General features: G+C 40.3%; 2 protein-coding genes across 15 annotated transcripts in view; both read right to left on the bottom strand.

Moving 5' to 3' along the window:
• LOC108242369 (protocadherin alpha-C2) overlaps window positions 1-18,319 on the bottom strand; it is a 164,225-nt gene that overhangs the window by 52,350 nt on the left and 93,556 nt on the right. Inside the window, exon 1 of one of the 14 annotated variants that reach the window (XM_037977290.1) lies at window positions 14,355-16,934. The exons of 10 other annotated variants lie outside the window; for them this stretch is intronic. In XM_037977290.1, coding sequence (XP_037833218.1) covers window positions 14,355-16,739 — 2,385 coding nt within the window. In that variant the 5' untranslated portion in view covers window positions 16,740-16,934. Of the gene's footprint in view, window positions 1-3,989; window positions 6,963-7,412; window positions 9,949-11,003; window positions 13,524-14,354; window positions 16,935-18,319 lie in introns of those variants that run through there. 3 more of the 14 variants (XM_037977295.1, XM_037977293.1, XM_037977291.1) reach the window with 3 other exon arrangements.
• On the bottom strand, window positions 736-3,326 carry LOC108242377 (protocadherin alpha-2). Its single transcript, XM_017427166.2, has one exon. The coding sequence runs from the start codon at window positions 3,136-3,138 to the stop codon at window positions 736-738; it is 2,403 nt and encodes an 800-aa protein (XP_017282655.1). The 5' UTR covers window positions 3,139-3,326.

The raw sequence follows: 18,319 nt of genomic DNA, 5'->3' as shown, positions 1-18,319 counted from the left end.
TACCTTCAGCACATTGGAGAGCGTTGGAAAATTTTGTTTTTGAGCATTATAGAGAATAGAATTCAAACAAATAGTATAAATATATGAACCATAACAAAACAGATAAACAAAATGTTTCACTTCTTTACCAATGAAACAATTCAATTTTATGCTTGAAATTGAGAAGAAAAAAGTATAAGCTTAATTTAAAATGAATATGATTTTGGTGTGGTTCACAATGCGTCCATCTGAACCCTGATACTAATTTAAAAGGACGAGGATGAGACGAAAAGTAGACCACATATTTTCCACAAACACACACATACAAAAGCGGCAAATTAAGTTTAAAAAGAAAGAACTATGAATTGAATTTAAAAAGGAATAAGACGTAATTTTAATTTTATGATCAAGTCTGAAATCCGTATTTTTAAAATATAGTTTTTTGTTGCAACCCAAGAGGCGTCAATAATTGATTTTCATTCGCGATGTCGCACATTACACAGTGGCCTATAAGCAACAAAAGTCTGTGACATATCAACGAAAGGACAGACGCGGGACAAAAAGTTTTCAGAACCGTATACAGCACATCCGTGATATTTGAATGCCTTGCGGTTGTTGAGAGTCACACGAAATTGATTTGAAAATAAATAAACACTGTAAACAACATAATTCTGAAATGTAATCATAAAGGTGTATTCGGTATTTTAAAACATGCTTGCACAAGTACGAGGAATCAAAAAATCTATAATTTTACTATTAGACAAACAAGAATGCACGGCTTACCTTTTCCGTGGTAGGTAAAGTCTGAGTTCTGGTAAAAGTGTCTCCTCCGTTAATACTGATCAGTTCAGCATCTACAGGTGGAAACGGTGCGGGGAAAACCACTACATCACTCTTCAGTGTGTCTGAGCTGAAACACACGTCATACTGCTGAGTAGCTTTAGAGTAGGACCAGCTCCCGTCAGGGTGGGTGGTGATCATTGGGGCGCCGTACCTGCTGAAAGAGCCGTCTGTCTTGTGGCATCTCACAGCTAATAAACTGATGAGACTCAGCAGAAAGATCACCGACACCGACACGATGGCAATCAGCAGATACAGGTTCAGATCAGAAAAGCTGTCCTCCTTCAAAGTCACGTGTCTGAACTGAGTGTGGCTGTCAGCTGCGCTTTCAACCACCACCACATCAACAGACACAGTAGCTGACAGAGAAGGTTCTCCGTTATCAGAAACCAGCACCACCAAGGGGTGAGTTTTCAGATCATTGTCGCTCATTTTCCTCTTAGTCCTGATCTCCCCGGTGCTGGTTCCGATCCTGAACAGGTTGTTCCCTTTGGGCTCAGACAAGTGATAAGAAAGCAGCGCGTTGTATCCAGAATCTGCGTCCACCGCCCTGATCTTTGCTACAAAGTATCCCGCTTCAGCAGAATAGGGGATGGTCTCACTGTTAACAGAACCGAGCTCAGAATAAGGAGCCAGGATTGTGGGACTGTTGTCATTCTCATCCAGTATAAAAACATTTACAGTCACGTTGTTTCTGAGCGGAGGAACACCAGAGTCTGTGGCCTGAACTTTAAACTGAAATGTTCTTAGTTCTTCATAGTTGAAAGACTGCAGAGTGATAATTTCACCTGTTTCTGAGTTTACGTTCAAAAGTGTTTGTGTTGAATATTTCGAGGTATACATGTCACTAAATGAATAAGTTAGTTTAGCATTTTCATTTACATCTGCGTCATATGCTGTCACTTTTGTGATCATATCCCCTACTTTACTGTTTTCTTTCAAATATATGTTTATATCAGTTTTCGGGAAACTGGGTGCATTGTCATTGATATCGGAAATATGCACATTAATTACAGATGTATTAGATAGAGGAGGATCACCTTCATCTGTAGCACTAATGGTTATATTATAAAATGGCACTGTCTCTCTGTCAAGTCGACCGTCAACTACTAATGAGTAATAATTTTTGTAGTTTGACGTTAATTTAAACGGGATGGAGCCTTGGATTTTACACGCCGTGAGGCCATTTTGTCCTCCGTCTTTATCCGTGACAGTTACTAAAGCAACAACGGTTCCAGCTTCTGCATTTTCTTTCACTGGACTCATTACGGACGTTACGGAGATTTCTGGTGCATTATCATTAACATCAACAACCTCCACGAGCACTTTGGCGTAACCGCTGCGGGGGGTGGAACCCTGGTCTGTCGCGCGCAATCGTAACTCGTACGCGCTGTTTTCCTCGTAATCCAATTTAGTCCTCACAATAATTTCACCGCTCTCTCTATTAATACTAAAATGATCAGAGGAGTCCGCAGATCCACCACTCATTAAAAAATACTTTATGTTAGAATTCAGACCCTCGTCTAAATCAGTTGCACTCAATTTCATTATCGTTGCACCTACCGAGATGTTTTCATTAACACTGACTTTATACAGGGACTTACTGAAGGAAGGCGTGTTATCATTAACATCTATGACATTCACATGGATTTGCATAGAGCCAGACCTCGCAGGTTTTCCTCCGTCTACAGCAATTAGCGTTAGTTTGACAATAGGTTGTTTTTCTCTGTCTAAAGGTTTTTGCAGGACCAACTCAGCAAACACACTGTCCCCTCCGCTGCTCACATCAAGAGAAAAATACTCATTAGAATTTAATTTGAAGTTTTTGACTGAATTACTGCCGGTGTCTGCGTCATGAGCAGCTGGGAGGGGATACCTCTCCCCCGTTGAGGATGATTCGGAAATGTTAAACACATGGATTTGCTCAGGGAACGTCGGTGCGTTATCATTAATGTCGAGAATGCTGACTTCAATGCGATAAATATTCATAGGATTGCTGAGGAGTCCCTCTATATTTAAGGAACACTTGGGTACATTGGGACAAATCTCTTCGCGGTCGATCCTGTCGCTTACAAATAAAGCTCCCGTTCTTAAATCAGCCTCAAAATGTGTCTTACTGTATCCAGATACAATCCGAAAACCTCGTTCCTCCAGTTGTTGCGCATTAACTTGTAAATCCTTTGCTATATTTCCCACTACTGTGCCTTTGTCCACCTCCTCGGAGACGGAGTAGGAGATCTGAGCGGAGGACCGATCGGATAAACAAAGAATAATGGCGAACAGAATCCATTCAGCGTCTCTACAGGGATTTCGTGTCATTTTTTGTAAGATTGGTAATCCACAGAAGCAAAAATCTGTAACTCACAATACGGAAAGAAAGAAAAAAACTACATAAATCCGAGCGCTTCAAATGTCCAGACCATCTTTATCTACAGTGAGGTCTACTAACCCAAACCCGAGAAAGAGAACAGGCTGCTTCACATTTCACAAAAGAGAAGGAGGAGTGTTATATCGTTATGTGCAAGTCATTGCGTGGTCTCGGTTGACATCTTGTGTTTCTTTTGGTGAATCGCAAAAAAGATAATTATAAAAAAATAAAAACACGTTTTTTTCTAAATATTTTTTTAACCTGAACTACAAAACTGCCTTACCTTTTGCAAAATGAAAATGGGAAGGCTAAGGTTGAAAAATTAAACGTCACATTAATTTGTTTTGAATACAACGTAGTATTCAACTTTTTTTTTTTAATAATTAGCATAAACAAACTTTAAATGAATGCGAAAATGTGAATAACTGCATTTTAAAATCACTTAACTTGATATTAGTGTGCATGTAGATTTTTTTTTATCGTGGAGGACTATTTCAGAAACAAAATGGGGGAACAAAGGCTACACACAAATATCAGCACCACAAACAGCGCCCTCCCAAAAGCATGAAAAAAAGGAAGAAAAACGCTACCAGCGGACATAATAAACAGTATTAAAAAAGTAGATTGTTGCAAAACTTGTCAGGTATTCTAATATTTCAAAGGATATCAGTAATGTTTGTGAATTGATCAAAGATGGCAGTTGATCAACGTAGGACATAAGAAGCAAACATTGTTGGTGGACGGAAGTTCCACAATAAAATTTACCAAATCGAATTTACGTATAATGTTGTCAACAACTCACCTTTTCTGTGGTAGGTAAAGTCTGAGTTCTGGTAAAAGTGTCTCCTCCGTTAATACTGATCAGTTCAGCATCTACAGGTGGAAACGGTGCGGGAAAAACCACTACATCACTCTTCATTGTGTCTGAGCTGAAACACACGTCATACTGCTGAGTAGCTTTAGAGTAGGACCAGCTCCCGTCAGGGTGGGTGGTGATCATTGGGGTTCCGTACCTGCTGAAAGAGCCGTCTGTCCTGTGGCATCTGAAAGCTATTAAACTGATGAGACTCAGCAGAAAGATCACCGACACCAACACGATGGCGATCAGCAGATACAGGTTCAGATCAGAGAAGCTGTCCTCCTTTATAGGCACATGTCTGAACTGAGTGTGGCTGTCAGCTGAGCTTTCAACCACCACCACATCAACAGACACAGTAGCTGACAGAGAAGGTTCTCCGTTATCAGAAACCAGCACCACCAAGGGGTGAGTTTTCAGGTCGTTGTCGCTCATTCTCCTCTTAGTCCTGATCTCCCCGGTGCTGGTTCCGATCCTGAACAGGTTGTTCCCTTTGGGCTCAGACAGGTGATACGAAAGCAGCGCATTGTATCCTGAATCTGCGTCCACCGCCCTGATCTTTGCTACAAAGTATCCCGCTTCAGCGGAATAGGGGATGGTCTCACTGTTAACAGAACCGAGCTCAGAATAAGGAGCCAGAATAGTGGGATTGTTGTCATTTTCATCCAGGATAAATACATTTACAGTCACGTTGCTGCTGAGCGGAGGAACACCAGAGTCTGTGGCCTGAACTTTAAACTGAAATGTTTTTAATTCCTCATAGTTAAAAGCCTGCAGACCTACTATATCTCCAGTCTCAGGATTAACTGTAACCACTGAAGTAATGTGAGTACTTTTGGGAGAACCGTTAATTAAACGGTATGTTGATTTTGCGTTTTCAGCTAAATCTAAATCGAATGTGGCTAGTTTATGAATAGTAGTTCCGGTCGGGCTGTTCTCATTTACATAAACGTTTACCACAGAGTCTGTGAATCGAGGAGGGTTGTCATTTACATCAGAAATCTGAATAGTAATTATAGCTGTGCTGGACAGAACAGGTGTCCCTTCATCTGTGGCTTCAACAGATATTTCATATCTGGAAACATTCTCTCTGTCAAGAGTCCCATCAACTAACAGCGAGTAGTAGTTTTTATAATTAGACTTTAGTTTAAATGGTACAGAGCCCTTTATTTTACAGTTCGTAAGGCCATTTTTACCTCCGTCTTTGTCAGTGATGGTAACCATGGCAACAGCTGTGCCTACTTCAGCGTCCTCCTTTACTGAACTTATGAGAGATGACACTGAGATTTCTGGAGCATTGTCATTAACATCAATGACTTCGACCAGAACTTTGCTGTGTGCACTGCGGGGTGGCGTGCCTTTGTCTCGTGCCTGAACTCGGATCTCAAAAGCTCGATTTTCCTCGTAATCAATACTGCCTTTCACTGTAATTTCCCCAGAGTTATTATTTATGGAAAATGTACCTTCAGGGCTTAGGCGAGCCCTCTCTGTGAATGAATACACAATCTGACCGTTAACGCCTTCGTCTAAATCAGTGGCTGTTAGGGTTAATAATACTGCGCCAAAATAAGCATTTTCCATCACTTGGACTTTGTACAGAGGCCTGCTAAACAATGGCGGATTGTCGTTCACATCTAAAACATTTACTTTTATCTGTAACGTCCCTGTTTTTGGAGGTTTTCCCCCATCCACAGCAGTCAGGATAAGTTCAATAACAGCCTCTGTTTCTCGATCTAATGCTTTGTGCAGAATTAACTCTGCAGACACACTCTGGTCACCAGCGTTCTGTACATCCAAAGAAAAATACTCGTTTGGGTTCAATTTGTAAGTCCTTATCGAATTAGAACCTACGTCTGCGTCATAAGCGATAGGTAGAGGATGCCTCTCCCCGACATGTGAAGACTCAGATATATCCACAGCAATTGTTTCTTCAAGAAAAGATGGGGCGTTGTCATTGATATCAATTAATAAAATTTCAATTCGATGGAGGCTGCGAGGGTTACTCAGTATGGCCTCGATATTTAAAGAGCACGTTCCCATATTAGGACAAAGCTCCTCCCGATCTATCCTGTCGCTAACAAACAGTATTCCTGATTCCTGATTGATGTTGAAATACCGCTTTTTGTATCCAGATGTAATCTGTAGACCCGTGGATTGAAGTTGCTGCACGCTGAGATTTAAATCCTTAGCGAGGTTTCCCACCGCTGCGCCTTTGTCCACCTCCTCTGAAACCGTGTAGGATATCTGAGCCGCGGACCACTTACAGACACAAAGGAGGGCGAGAAACAGACTCCCAGTATTACCACATTTTATCCGAAAAGCCATCGTTGTTCAAGACGAATTTTGATTTAAGCTTATTTTGTATCCACAAAAAAGCAAAATATAGTTTCATGTATCCTTTTCTGCAAGCGATCCACACTCGTGTATGACCTCACTCGGCTGCGTTGTGTTCTCTCAAAGCAAATAACAGCCGGTGACGTTTGAGCTTTTGTCATAACGTTAGGAGGGATTTTCACGAGCTTCACATCGGACTGTTGCACGGTCTCGAGCGACATCTCGTGACGTATTAGTATTAGAACAAACTAAAAACCAGTAAAGATAATCAATGTATGATAAAAAAGAAAGAAAATAGTATCCATGACATATATATGTATTCACAAGTATTTTATGCTACTTGATTGCTTTGTAAAACCCTACAAACAAAAAACAAACAAAAAAAACAAACAAAAAAGAAAACATCCATTTTCTTCCCTACCACGAAAAAAAACAGTATTACACAATACTTAGTCGAGGGCAGAGCGCTTCACTAAAACAGCACCAAGGACAGAGCCCGATTTTCGGCACAAAGGATGGAGAAAAGATAAGGCAAATTTATCACCATGAACATCGGACTAGATACTGTTCTTTACTTACACCGGATATTTCTAAAGTTCGAAGAAAACAGCAACAAAACTTGAAAAAATTAAATTAAATTAAAAAAAATAAACCTAAAAAAGTAAAAAAAAAACAAACAAACAAACAAACAAAGAAAATCTCACGTGTACCGAACTGTATTTTTTCTTAAAATATATTAATTTCAATAGCATTCATACATTTTTTTTGGCATGCTAACTTCCAAAAAAAGGTTTCACAAACACGGTAAAATCAACAGGGATGTTACTATTGACACTATTTCAGTTTCAAAACCCTAAATTACAGCTGAATATTGTTTCTGTGCAAAATCAGAGCTAACATATACATAGTAAATGCAGAGCTCAACATTTTGGTCTGTATAAAAATGTCTCGATAAACATTTTTCAACTAACAGGCTCTATGTATTACATGTAATGAACTAGCTTTAGAGTTACGTGAGAAATAGTCATGGCTTACCTTGTCTGTGGTAGGTAAAGTCTGAGTTCTGGTAAAAGTGTCCCCTCCGTTAATACTGATCAGTTCAGCATCTACAGGTGGAAACGGTGCGGGAAAAACCACAACGTCACTCTTCAGTGTGTCTGAACTGAAACACACGTCATACTGCTGAGTAGCTTTAGAGTAGGACCAGCTCCCGTCAGGGTGGGTGGTGATCATTGGGGCGCTGTACCTGCTGAAAGAGCCGTCTGTCCTGTGGCATCTCACAGCTATTAAACTGATGAGACTCAGCAGAAAGATCACCGACACCGACACGATGGCGATCAGCAGATACAGGTTCAGATCAGAAAAGCTGTCCTCCTTCAAAGGCACGTGTCTGAACTGAGTGTGGCTGTCAGCTGAGCTTTCAACCACCATCACATCAACAGACACAGTAGCTGACAGAGAAGGTTCTCCGTTATCAGAAACCAGCACCACCAAGGGGTGAGTTTTCAGGTCGTTGTCGCTCATTCTCCTCTTAGTCCTGATCTCCCCGGTGCTGGTTCCGATCCTGAACAGGTTGTTTCCTTTGGGCTCAGACAGGTGATACGAAAGAAGCGCATTGTATCCAGAATCTGCGTCCACAGCCCTAATTTTTGCTACAAAGTATCCCGCTTCAGCAGAATATGGGATGGTCTCACTGTTAACAGAACCGAGCTCAGAATAAGGTGCCAGAATAGTGGGACTGTTGTCATTTTCATCCAGAATAAAAACATTTACAGTCACGTTGCTGCTGAGCGGAGGAACACCAGAGTCTGTGGCCAGAACTTTAAACTGAAATGATTTCAACTCCTCATAGTTAAAGGATTGCAGACTGATTATATCTCCAGTCTCTGAGTTAATGTTTAGCATTGTATTGAGGGCCAGTGATTTACCATTTGTATTTAAAAATGTATAACTCACCTGACCATTGTTACTGATGTCAGCGTCGACAGCAGTTACAGTTTTAATTATAGCTCCTACTTTGCTGTTTTCTTTTACATAAACGTTTATAGCAGTTTCTAAGAAATATGGCGCGTTATCATTTACATCAGAGAGGTAAACAGTAACAAAACTCATGCTTGAAAGTGCAGGATTCCCTTCATCTATAGCGGAAATTGTAACATTGTACTGCGGCATCACCTCTCTGTCTAGATGCCCATCAACAATCAAAGAATAATAATTTTTGTAATTTTTCTCAAGTTTAAAAGGAACTATGTTTAAAATATCACACGTCACTTCACCATTTTTACCACTGTCTTTGTCTAGAACTGAAACAAGAGCAATGGCTGTACCGACAGCTGCGTTCTCGTTCACAGTGTTCAGCAGTGACGTCACGGTGATGTCGGGAGCGTTGTCATTCACGTCTATGACTTCCACCAGCACTTTACTGTGGGCAGACATGGGAGGCTGGCCTTTGTCTCGCGCCTCCGCTCGGATCTCAAACGCTTTTCTTTCTTCATAGTCAATTTTGCGTTTTACAGAGATTATTCCCGTTTCCGGATCAATTTTGAAAATATCTAATACATGATCCTGATCTTTGCTCCGAAGAGAGTACAGAATTTCACTGTTTGTCCCCTCATCCACGTCTGTCGCGTTCAAAGTGAAAACTGCTGTTCCTATCGGAGTGTTTTCCAGCGTTTTTATCTTGTAAAGACTGCTGCTGAACACTGGTGCATTATCATTGATATCTAATACGTTTATTTCTATTTCTGATGTCCCAGAATTTGGCGGAGACCCGCCATCTATTGCGGTTAACAACAGTTTTATATTTTGTATTGTCTCCCGATCCAATCCTTTCTGTAGCATTAACTCTGGATATATGCTATCCTCTCTTTTCTGCGTTAGAAGACTAAAATGTTCGTTTGGGCTGAGCTTATAGGCACTAACGCCATTTTTACCCACATCCGCATCGCTTGCCTCTGATAATGCAAATTTAAATCCAGGCAATGTGTTTTCTGCAATGTCCAGTAGCTGTGATTTTGCATTAAAAGACGGAGAATGATCGTTCACATCCCTGATCTCTATCTCGACACGGTACAGCTTCAGGGGGTTGTTAATCACAGCCTCCAAGCTCAAGGTGCATTTAGCCTCATCTGAACACAGCTCCTCTCTGTCTATCCTCTCATTAACATACAAATAGCCAGTCCTTAGATTCACCTCGAAATATTTCTTTTTAGATGTAACAATCTGAAACAAGCGGGACTCCAAATCTTGCACGTTGATGTTAAGATCCTTGGCGATATTCCCAACGTTAGTCCCGAGTTTTACCTCTTCTGAAACAGAGTAGGAGAGCTGCGCCGACGCTTCCCAGAGACAATCCAGCAGCACTAAAACAAGAAACGTAAAAGCATGCCTCCAGAAATTCGGTGAAAACATAATTCCGTTGAAAAAAGCCAAAGCATAGATCCACTTTCTGGTATTCGCAACAAAATACCGAGATTTGAGAAGTTTCACAGCGATTTATTTTGTTTTTAGTCAAGCTTATAGACTCCGCAAAACCGAGCCGTCTTTTCTCTTGTTTCTTTGTGCTGAAAATCACAGTCCGACGATTTTACTCAGGGAGGAGACTTTCGATGTTACGGTCTACAGCGTCGCTGTGTGGTGATTTTGAAAAGCTGTACACTTCACTTAGCCTACAGTAAATTATTCTTGATTAAAAAAGTTGACAAATGATAAAAAACAACCATCCAAAACTAATAATAATAACAATAATAATAATAATAATAATAATAATATGAATTTTATAGAGCCATTCTCGTTTTACTACAAAAGCACCAAAGATGTAGTATAGAAACTGTTGCCAAACAGTGAAACACAGATGTATTTGTTCAAATAAGTAGTGATTTTCATGATTATCACCTTTAAGATTGACAATAAGGTGTCTTACATGAAAAATGATTGCTTCAAAACATTATGCAGGAACATTTTCAGGAGGAAATATTTAAACAAGTTTCAATTTGCAGCAGATTATCGAATTTCTAAGATTGACTGACGTTGATAAATTTCTATTTCTTTATACACACACACACACACACACACACACACACATATATATATATATATATATATATATATATATATATATATATATATATATAGAGAGAGAGAGAGAGAGAGAGAGAGAGACAGAGAGAGAGCCTTCTAGGACCTGGCGTCCTCATATGTGGACATCCTATTTTGCTTAGCATTCCGTGATTCACACCAGGTCCCAGTCAGCCCAAATAGCAAAGACAACTACATGTCATGCAAGAACTCGGGTCTTAGGAGGTTAAATTTATATATATACAAAGGATACAACTATGCAGTACAATGTGCGTATTTAGCAAGTACTGCGGTCAACACACAAACCTTTGCATTTTGCAAGTTACAGCAACAAAAAAGGCTACATTTCATAACCAAATCAAAACTAAAACAGAAAAAAACTGTCACAATAAAAATAGGTAGGACATATGAATCAACCACAACTTTTGTATTTTACAAAAACAATAATATTAAAAAAATAGATATGTTTCAAGACTCACCTGTGACAGGTGTTTTCATACTGCCAATAAACGAACAATGACCACAAGATTAAACTTGATCTAATCTTACCTTGTCTGTATTTGGTAAAGTTTGAGTTCTGGTAAAAGTGTCTCCTCCGTTAATACTGATCAGTTCAGCATCTACAGGTGGAAACGGTGCGGGGAAAACCACTACATCACTCTTCAGTGTGTCTGAGCTGAAACACACGTCATACTGCTGAGTAGCTTTAGAGTAGGACCAGCTCCCGTCAGGGTGGGTGGTGATCATTGGGGCGCTGTACCTGCTGAAAGAGCCGTCTGTCCTGTGGCATCTCACAGCTATTAAACTGATGAGACTCAGCAGAAAGATCACCGACACCGACACGATGGCGATCAGCAGATACAGGTTCAGATCAGAGAAGCTGTCCTCCTTTATAGGCACGTGTCTGAACTGAGTGTGGCTGTCAGCTGAGCTTTCAACCACCACCACATCAACAGACACAGTAGCTGACAGAGAAGGTTCTCCGTTATCAGAAACCAGCACCACCAAGGGGTGAGTTTTCAGGTCGTTGTCACTCATTCTCCTCTTAGTCCTGATCTCCCCGGTGCTGGTTCCGATCCTGAACAGGTTGTTCCCTTTGGGCTCCGTCAGATGAAAAGAAAGAAGTGCATTGTATCCAGAATCTGCATCCACGGCCCTGATTTTTGCTACAAAGTATCCCGCTTCAGCCGAATAGGGGATGGTCTCACTGTTATCAGAACTGAGCTCAGAATAAGGAGCCAGAATAGTGGGACTGTTGTCATTTTCATCCAGAATAAAAACATTTACAGTCACGTTGCTGCTGAGCGGAGGAACACCAGAGTCTGTTGCCTGAACTTTAAACTGAAATGTTTTTAATTCCTCATAGTTAAAAGTCTGTAGACTGATTATATCTCCAGTTTCTGAGTTGATGTTTATCATTGTAGATAGTGGTACTAACTTATTATGAATAACTGTTGAATAAGTCAAGTGACTGTTTTCATTAGTATCAGCATCAGTTGCGGATACAGTTTTCAAGAACGTCCCGACCGGACAATTTTCTTTCACATGCACATTTAATACGGCTTCTGAAAACAGTGGAGGGTTGTCATTTACATCAGAAACTTGAATCACAACTATGCCTGTGTTAGACAGAGGAGGACTGCCTTCATCTGTAGCTTTAATAGTGATGTTATACTGAGAAATTAGTTCCCTGTCCAGACTGTCACTGATAACCAAGGAATAAAAATTTTTATAATTAGTCTCTAATTTAAAGGGAACTGAAGTCGAAATTTCTAATTTAACTTCACCGTTTCTGCCTCCGTCTCGGTCAAAAACTGAAACAAGTGCCACTGCTGTGCCGATTTCAGCGTCCTCTTTTACGCTGCTGTGCAGTGACGTCACTGTGATGTCAGGAGCATTGTCATTGAGATCCATCACCTCAACAAGCACTTTACACTGAGCTGTTAGCGGAGGCTGTCCTTTGTCTGTAGCCTGCACGCGGATTTCAAAAGCAGGATTTTTTTCAAAATCAATCGGTCCTTTGACTGTTAATATTCCTGTTTCATAATCAATTTCAAAGATTTCTAAGACGTGGTCCTGATCCTTTGAATTTAGTGAATATCCAATCTCTTTGTTTAACCCCTCGTCAGTATCAGCTGCAGACACCGTCATTACAGTGGTGCCAAGAGGTGCATTTTCTGTTATGCTTGTTTTATATAATGTCTTGGTAAATGTTGGAATATTATCGTTATTATCCAAGACGTGAACTATAATTTCGGACGCGCCTGATTTCACTGGTGTCCCTCCGTCTATTGCGGTCAGGGTAAGTTTAATTAAAGCTTGCTTTTCACGGTCTAATGCTTTCTGTAGAACTAACTCTGCTGACACACTCTCACCTTTGTGGACGGATAAGGAAAAATATTCGTTAGGTTTGAGCTTGTATGTGCTGATATCGTTTTTCCCCACATCAGCATCATAAGCTGAAAGCACAGGAAATGTCTCTCCTGGTAATACGCTCTCTGCAATATCGATAGTTTGTGATTTTGCATTAAAAGATGGAGCATTATCATTTACATCGAGAATATTAACTTCAATCCGGTAAAGTTTCAGTGGATTATTAACCACAGCCTCCACATTCATTGTGCATTTTGTGGCTTTGGCACAGAGCTCCTCTCTGTCTATTCTCTCACTGACATAGAGAGAGCCTGACTTTAAGGTAACGTCAAAATATTTCTTCTTCGATCCGGTTACTATCTGAAACATGCGCAACTCCAAATCCTGTACAGTCAAGTTCAGATCTTTGGCCAAATTGCCAACAGAAGTCTCCAGGTTTACCTCCTCTGGCACAGAGTAGGAAACCTGCCCGGACACGGCTCCACAATGACACTCCAACACAACAAGCATCAGATAGATCCCAAAGGAAACCGTTCTTCTCCCCAGATGCATAATTCCAAACAAGGATAACAAAGCATAGATCCGTATAGAGTTGAAAATCGTGCTTAATATGGATACAAATGTATCTTAGAAAGGCTGACTGAAGCTCAGCGTTCATCCAATCCACCTCGCTCTGCGTCTCTGTCTAACAAAGCCCCGAGAAAAATGATGACGTTTTCAGTATTGGGAGGTGTTTTCCACACATCACAGTCCTGCTGCCAGTGCTACGGTCTAGACTGTCGCCTCATGGGGAGGCAAAGCAACTGCAACACATTAAAAATCTACAAACTTAAACAATGCGTTTTGAATGGACCCACCAAACATGTCTTTTCCAACAATTTAAAAAATAAATAACTATTTTCTCCACCGTACTGTGAAAAAATGTACACATTCAAAACTTGCTTACGACAGCAATACCGTTCAGTACCATGGACAGAGTAAAATTATTCATAACGGAAAAGGAAAGTCAATGAGTATGAAGTTGGAAGAGGAAATCGGTTATATAATTTATTAATATTAAATTATTGCATATCTTTCAATTTTGCTCTCAAAAGGAAAAAAACTAAGGCAAAAGGAAAAACGTGGTCTGAAAGATTCACTGCACGAGAAAGAATGGCTTTTAGTAAGATAAACTAAAAAAATTAAAATATACAAAAAATGTTATAAACCTTTCTTTACCATTTTTTTCAACTAACATCAATAATTTACATGTTGCAAAATAGGCATAAAACACACTTATGTATATAGGCAGCCAAAAAATGAAAACAAATTTAAAAATCTGTATTAAAAAGGTAACACAAATAAAATTAAAAGCTTTGCCAATGGTCTTAGTGAGGTGTTTTCTACACAACGTATTCTAAAACAACAAAAATAATAAGAAATTTACTTCAAAGGAAAAAAAAAGAGCTACATAAAAATAGACACAGCATTACTCATAAAAAGATGTAATTGTAAGGATTCATCTTCATAAATAAAGCTTATTCTTACCTTTTCGGTGGTAGGTAAAGTCTGAGTTCTGGTAAAAGTGTCCCCTCCGTTAATACTGATCAGTTCAGCATCTACAGGTGGAAACGGTGCGGGGAAAACCACTACATCACTCTTTAGTGTGTCTGAGCTGAAACACACGTCATACTGCTGAGTGGCTTTAGAGTAGGACCAGCTCCCGTCAGGGTGGGTGGTGATCATTGGGGCGCTGTACCTGCTGAAAGAGCCGTCTGTCCTGTGGCATCTGAAAGCTATTAAACTGATGAGGCTCAGCAGAAAGATCACCGACACCGACACGATGGCGATCAGCAGATACAGGTTCAGATCAGAGAAGCTGTCCTCCTTTATAGGCACATGTCTGAACTGAGTGTGGCTGTCAGCTGCGCTTTCAACCACCATCACATCAACAGACACAGTAGCTGACAGAGAAGGTTCTCCATTATCAGAAACCAGCACCACCAATGGGTGAGTTTTCAGGTCGTTGTCGCTCATTCTCCTCTTAGTTCTGATTTCCCCGGTGCTGGTTCCGATTCTGAAAAGGTTGTTTCCTTTGGGCTCCGACAGGTGATACGAAAGCAGCGCATTGTATCCAGAATCTGCGTCCACCGCCCTGATCTTTGCTACAAAGTATCCCGCTTCAGCAGAATATGGGATGGTCTCAGTGTTAACAGAACCGAGCTCAGAATAAGGAGCCAGAATAGTTGGACTGTTGTCATTTTCATCCAAAATAAAAACAATCACAGTCACGTTGCTGCTGAGTGGAGGAACACCAGAGTCTGTGGCCTGAACTTTAAACTGAAATGTTTTCAACTCCTCATAGTTAAAGGACTGCAGACTGATTATATCTCCAGTCTCTGAGTTGATGCTTATGATTGATGGCAACGAGTTACTGTTATCACGTAAAAGGGAGTAACTAACCTGACTGTTGCGATCAACATCTGCATCAACAGCTGTCACTGTTTCAATAACTACTCCTGTTGGACCATTTTCTTTCATAAAAACTTTGATTGTGTTTTCTGTGAAATAAGGTTTGTTATCGTTGACATCAGAGACGCGGACTTGAATGTTTCTGGTGCTGGAGAGAGGTGGGCTGCCCTCATCTGTAGCAGTGATGCTGATGTTATACTGATGTTCTTTTTCTCTGTCTAGAAGCCCATCCACAACTAATGAATAGTAGTTTCTATAATTTATTTCTAATTTAAAAGGGACATTGTCGGATATTTTACAGTTCATTAAACTGTTTTTACCGCTATCTTTATCAAATACTGAAACAAGAGCAATAGCTGTGCCAATGGACACATCTTCTTTCACTGTGTTTAACAGAGAGGTTACTGTGATCTCAGGAGCATTGTCATTTATGTCTACGACTTCAATTAATAATTTTGCATGTGAGGTGAGAGGCGACGAGGCTCCATCGCTGGCTTGTACACGAATCTCAAAAGCACTGTTCTCTTCAAAATCTATGTTCATTTTATTTGATACGGTTCCATTTTTTACGCCAATGGCGAAGAGATTGGTTTGTTTCCCTTGGTCCAGTTCAATAAACGAATATGATATCTGTCTGTTCTGTCCAGCATCTAAGTCAGAGGCATTAAGAGTAATTATTGAGGTTCCAATTTCTACGTTCTCAAACACACTTGCTTTGTACAGTGTTTGACTAAACATGGGGGGATTGTCATTCACATCTAACACATTAACTGTAATTGTCATGCTCCCTGATTTAGCTGGTGTTCCTCCGTCCACGGCCGTGACTGTGAGTCCTATAACAGGCTGTTTTTCTCTATCTAAGGATTTCTGAAGCACTAGTTCTGCTGTGATTGTGTCTCCTTTATGTGTAGCCAAAGAGAAGTGCTCATTATGACTAAGCTTGTAAGTATTAACTGAATTCTTTCCTACATCCGCGTCGTGAGCTCGTTTAAGTAGGAATTTAGCTCCTGCTGCTGTGCTCTCTGTAATGTTAATCGTCTGTGTTTTACTGAGAAATGACGGAGAATTATCATTGACGTCTAAAATAATTATTTCAATACGATACAGTTTTAAAGGGTGATTTATAACTGCTTCTACACTGAGTGAACATTTAGGGTCATTACCGCAAAGCTCCTCTCGGTCAATTCTTTCATTAACAAAGAGAGCACCAGTTCGTAAATTTACCTCGAAATATTTCTTCTTTGATCCCGCAACAATCTGAAACATGCGAGGCTCCAAATCCTGCACGTTGATACTAAGATCTTTAGCAATATTTCCCACAACAGTCCCGATATTAGACTCCTCTGCAACGGAGTAAGAAAGCTGAACAGACACTGCGTCCAAATAGCAATCCAGAAGCGCAAACAAGAAACATATCCACACGGGTCTCGACCGATCCAGTAGAAACATGTTTACTGACATAGGGAAGGCACAGATGGAGAAAAGACGTCAATATCCTAGAGTAGGAAACGTACAAGATACAATTCTAGGAATAGCAGAATTTACGAGAATTCCTGACATGCTCGCTACAAAACATAAGACCGTCCTTTGTCCTCCGAGCTCTCTCTGTAACAAAGCAGAGAGGAATCATCCGCTGATTCAAGGAGGAGCACCGACTCACAAAACACAAAGTCGAAATTGCTACGGTCTACAGTGTCCTCAGGTGGACATTTAATGGAAACACCGGAATAAACTATTACGCCGTTGAAAAATATTTTTCATAAATGTTTTTTAAACAACAACAAACAAAAAAAAATCAGGAAAAAAGAAACACACGTAAATTTTCTTTTTGAATTTGCTTGTATTTACGGTCATCTTTAAAATAAATCAACAGCTTCCGTAAAAATACCTTATGTTCCTCTATGCAGAAAAAAGAAGAAATGCGAATAATGCAGAATAAGTCAATTTCAAGAGAAACTATGTCATTAATTAAATATTATTTATATGGTTCGACAAACTACTGCATCATTTTTCATTTGGTCATTTCATATGAATATTTTGCACGATGAACATATGAGAAAAAAAAAAGGAGGATAGTTTCAGGACCACGGATAGAAACTACGAGAACGGTAGCTAAGATCAGGTTCTTGCCATATAGAATTTGAGGCAAAAAGCCCAGACTTATACCGACGGATTGATATTAGTATGAAAAATCAAAAATCAAACACTTCTTAAGTGCAAGAAAAGCAATAATTTCGTGAAAAAAACATATAAAAGAAAGAAAGAAAAAAATGAGAAAAAAAGTGACAACACAAAATATTGAACATATTCCCAAATATTTTTGCCTCTGAGAAAATGCAAACAATGATTATTTACTGTCTTACCTTGTCTGTGGTAGGTAAAGTCTGAGTTCTTGTAAAAGTGTCTCCTCCGTTAATACTGATCAGTTCAGCATCTACATGTGGAAACGGTGCGGGGAAAACCACTACATCACTCTTCAGTGTGTCTGAGTTGAAACACACGTCATACTGCTGAGTAGCTTTAGAGTAGGACCAGCTCCCGTCAGGGTGGGTGGTGATCATTGGGGCGCCGTACCTGCTGAAAGAGCCGTCTGTCCTGTGGCATCTCACAGCTATTAAACTGATGAGGCTCAGCAGAAAGATCACCGACACCGACACGATGGCAATCAGCAGATACAGGTTCAGATCAGAGAAGCTGTCCTCCTTTATAGGCACATGTCTGAACTGAGTGTGGCTGTCAGCTGCGCTTTCAACCACCATNCACATCAACAGACACAGTAGCTGACAGAGAAGGTTCTCCGTTATCAGAAACCAGCACCACCAAGGGGTGAGTTTTCAGGTCGTTGTCGCTCATTCTCCTCTTAGTCCTGATCTCCCCGGTGCTGGTTCCGATCCTGAATATGTTGTTCCCTTTAGGCTCAGACAAGTGATAAGAAAGCAGTGCATTGTATCCAGAATCTGCGTCCACAGCTCTGATCTTTGCTAGAAAATATCCCGCTTCAGCAGAATAGGGGATGGTCTCACTGTTAACAGAACCGAGCT

Source organism: Kryptolebias marmoratus, linkage group LG9 (assembly GCF_001649575.2).
Source record: "Kryptolebias marmoratus isolate JLee-2015 linkage group LG9, ASM164957v2, whole genome shotgun sequence".
Classification (NCBI taxonomy): domain Eukaryota; kingdom Metazoa; phylum Chordata; class Actinopteri; order Cyprinodontiformes; family Rivulidae; genus Kryptolebias; species Kryptolebias marmoratus.
The sequence above is the reverse complement of the archived record's forward strand: the minus strand, read 5'-3'. Positions and strand labels throughout refer to the sequence as shown.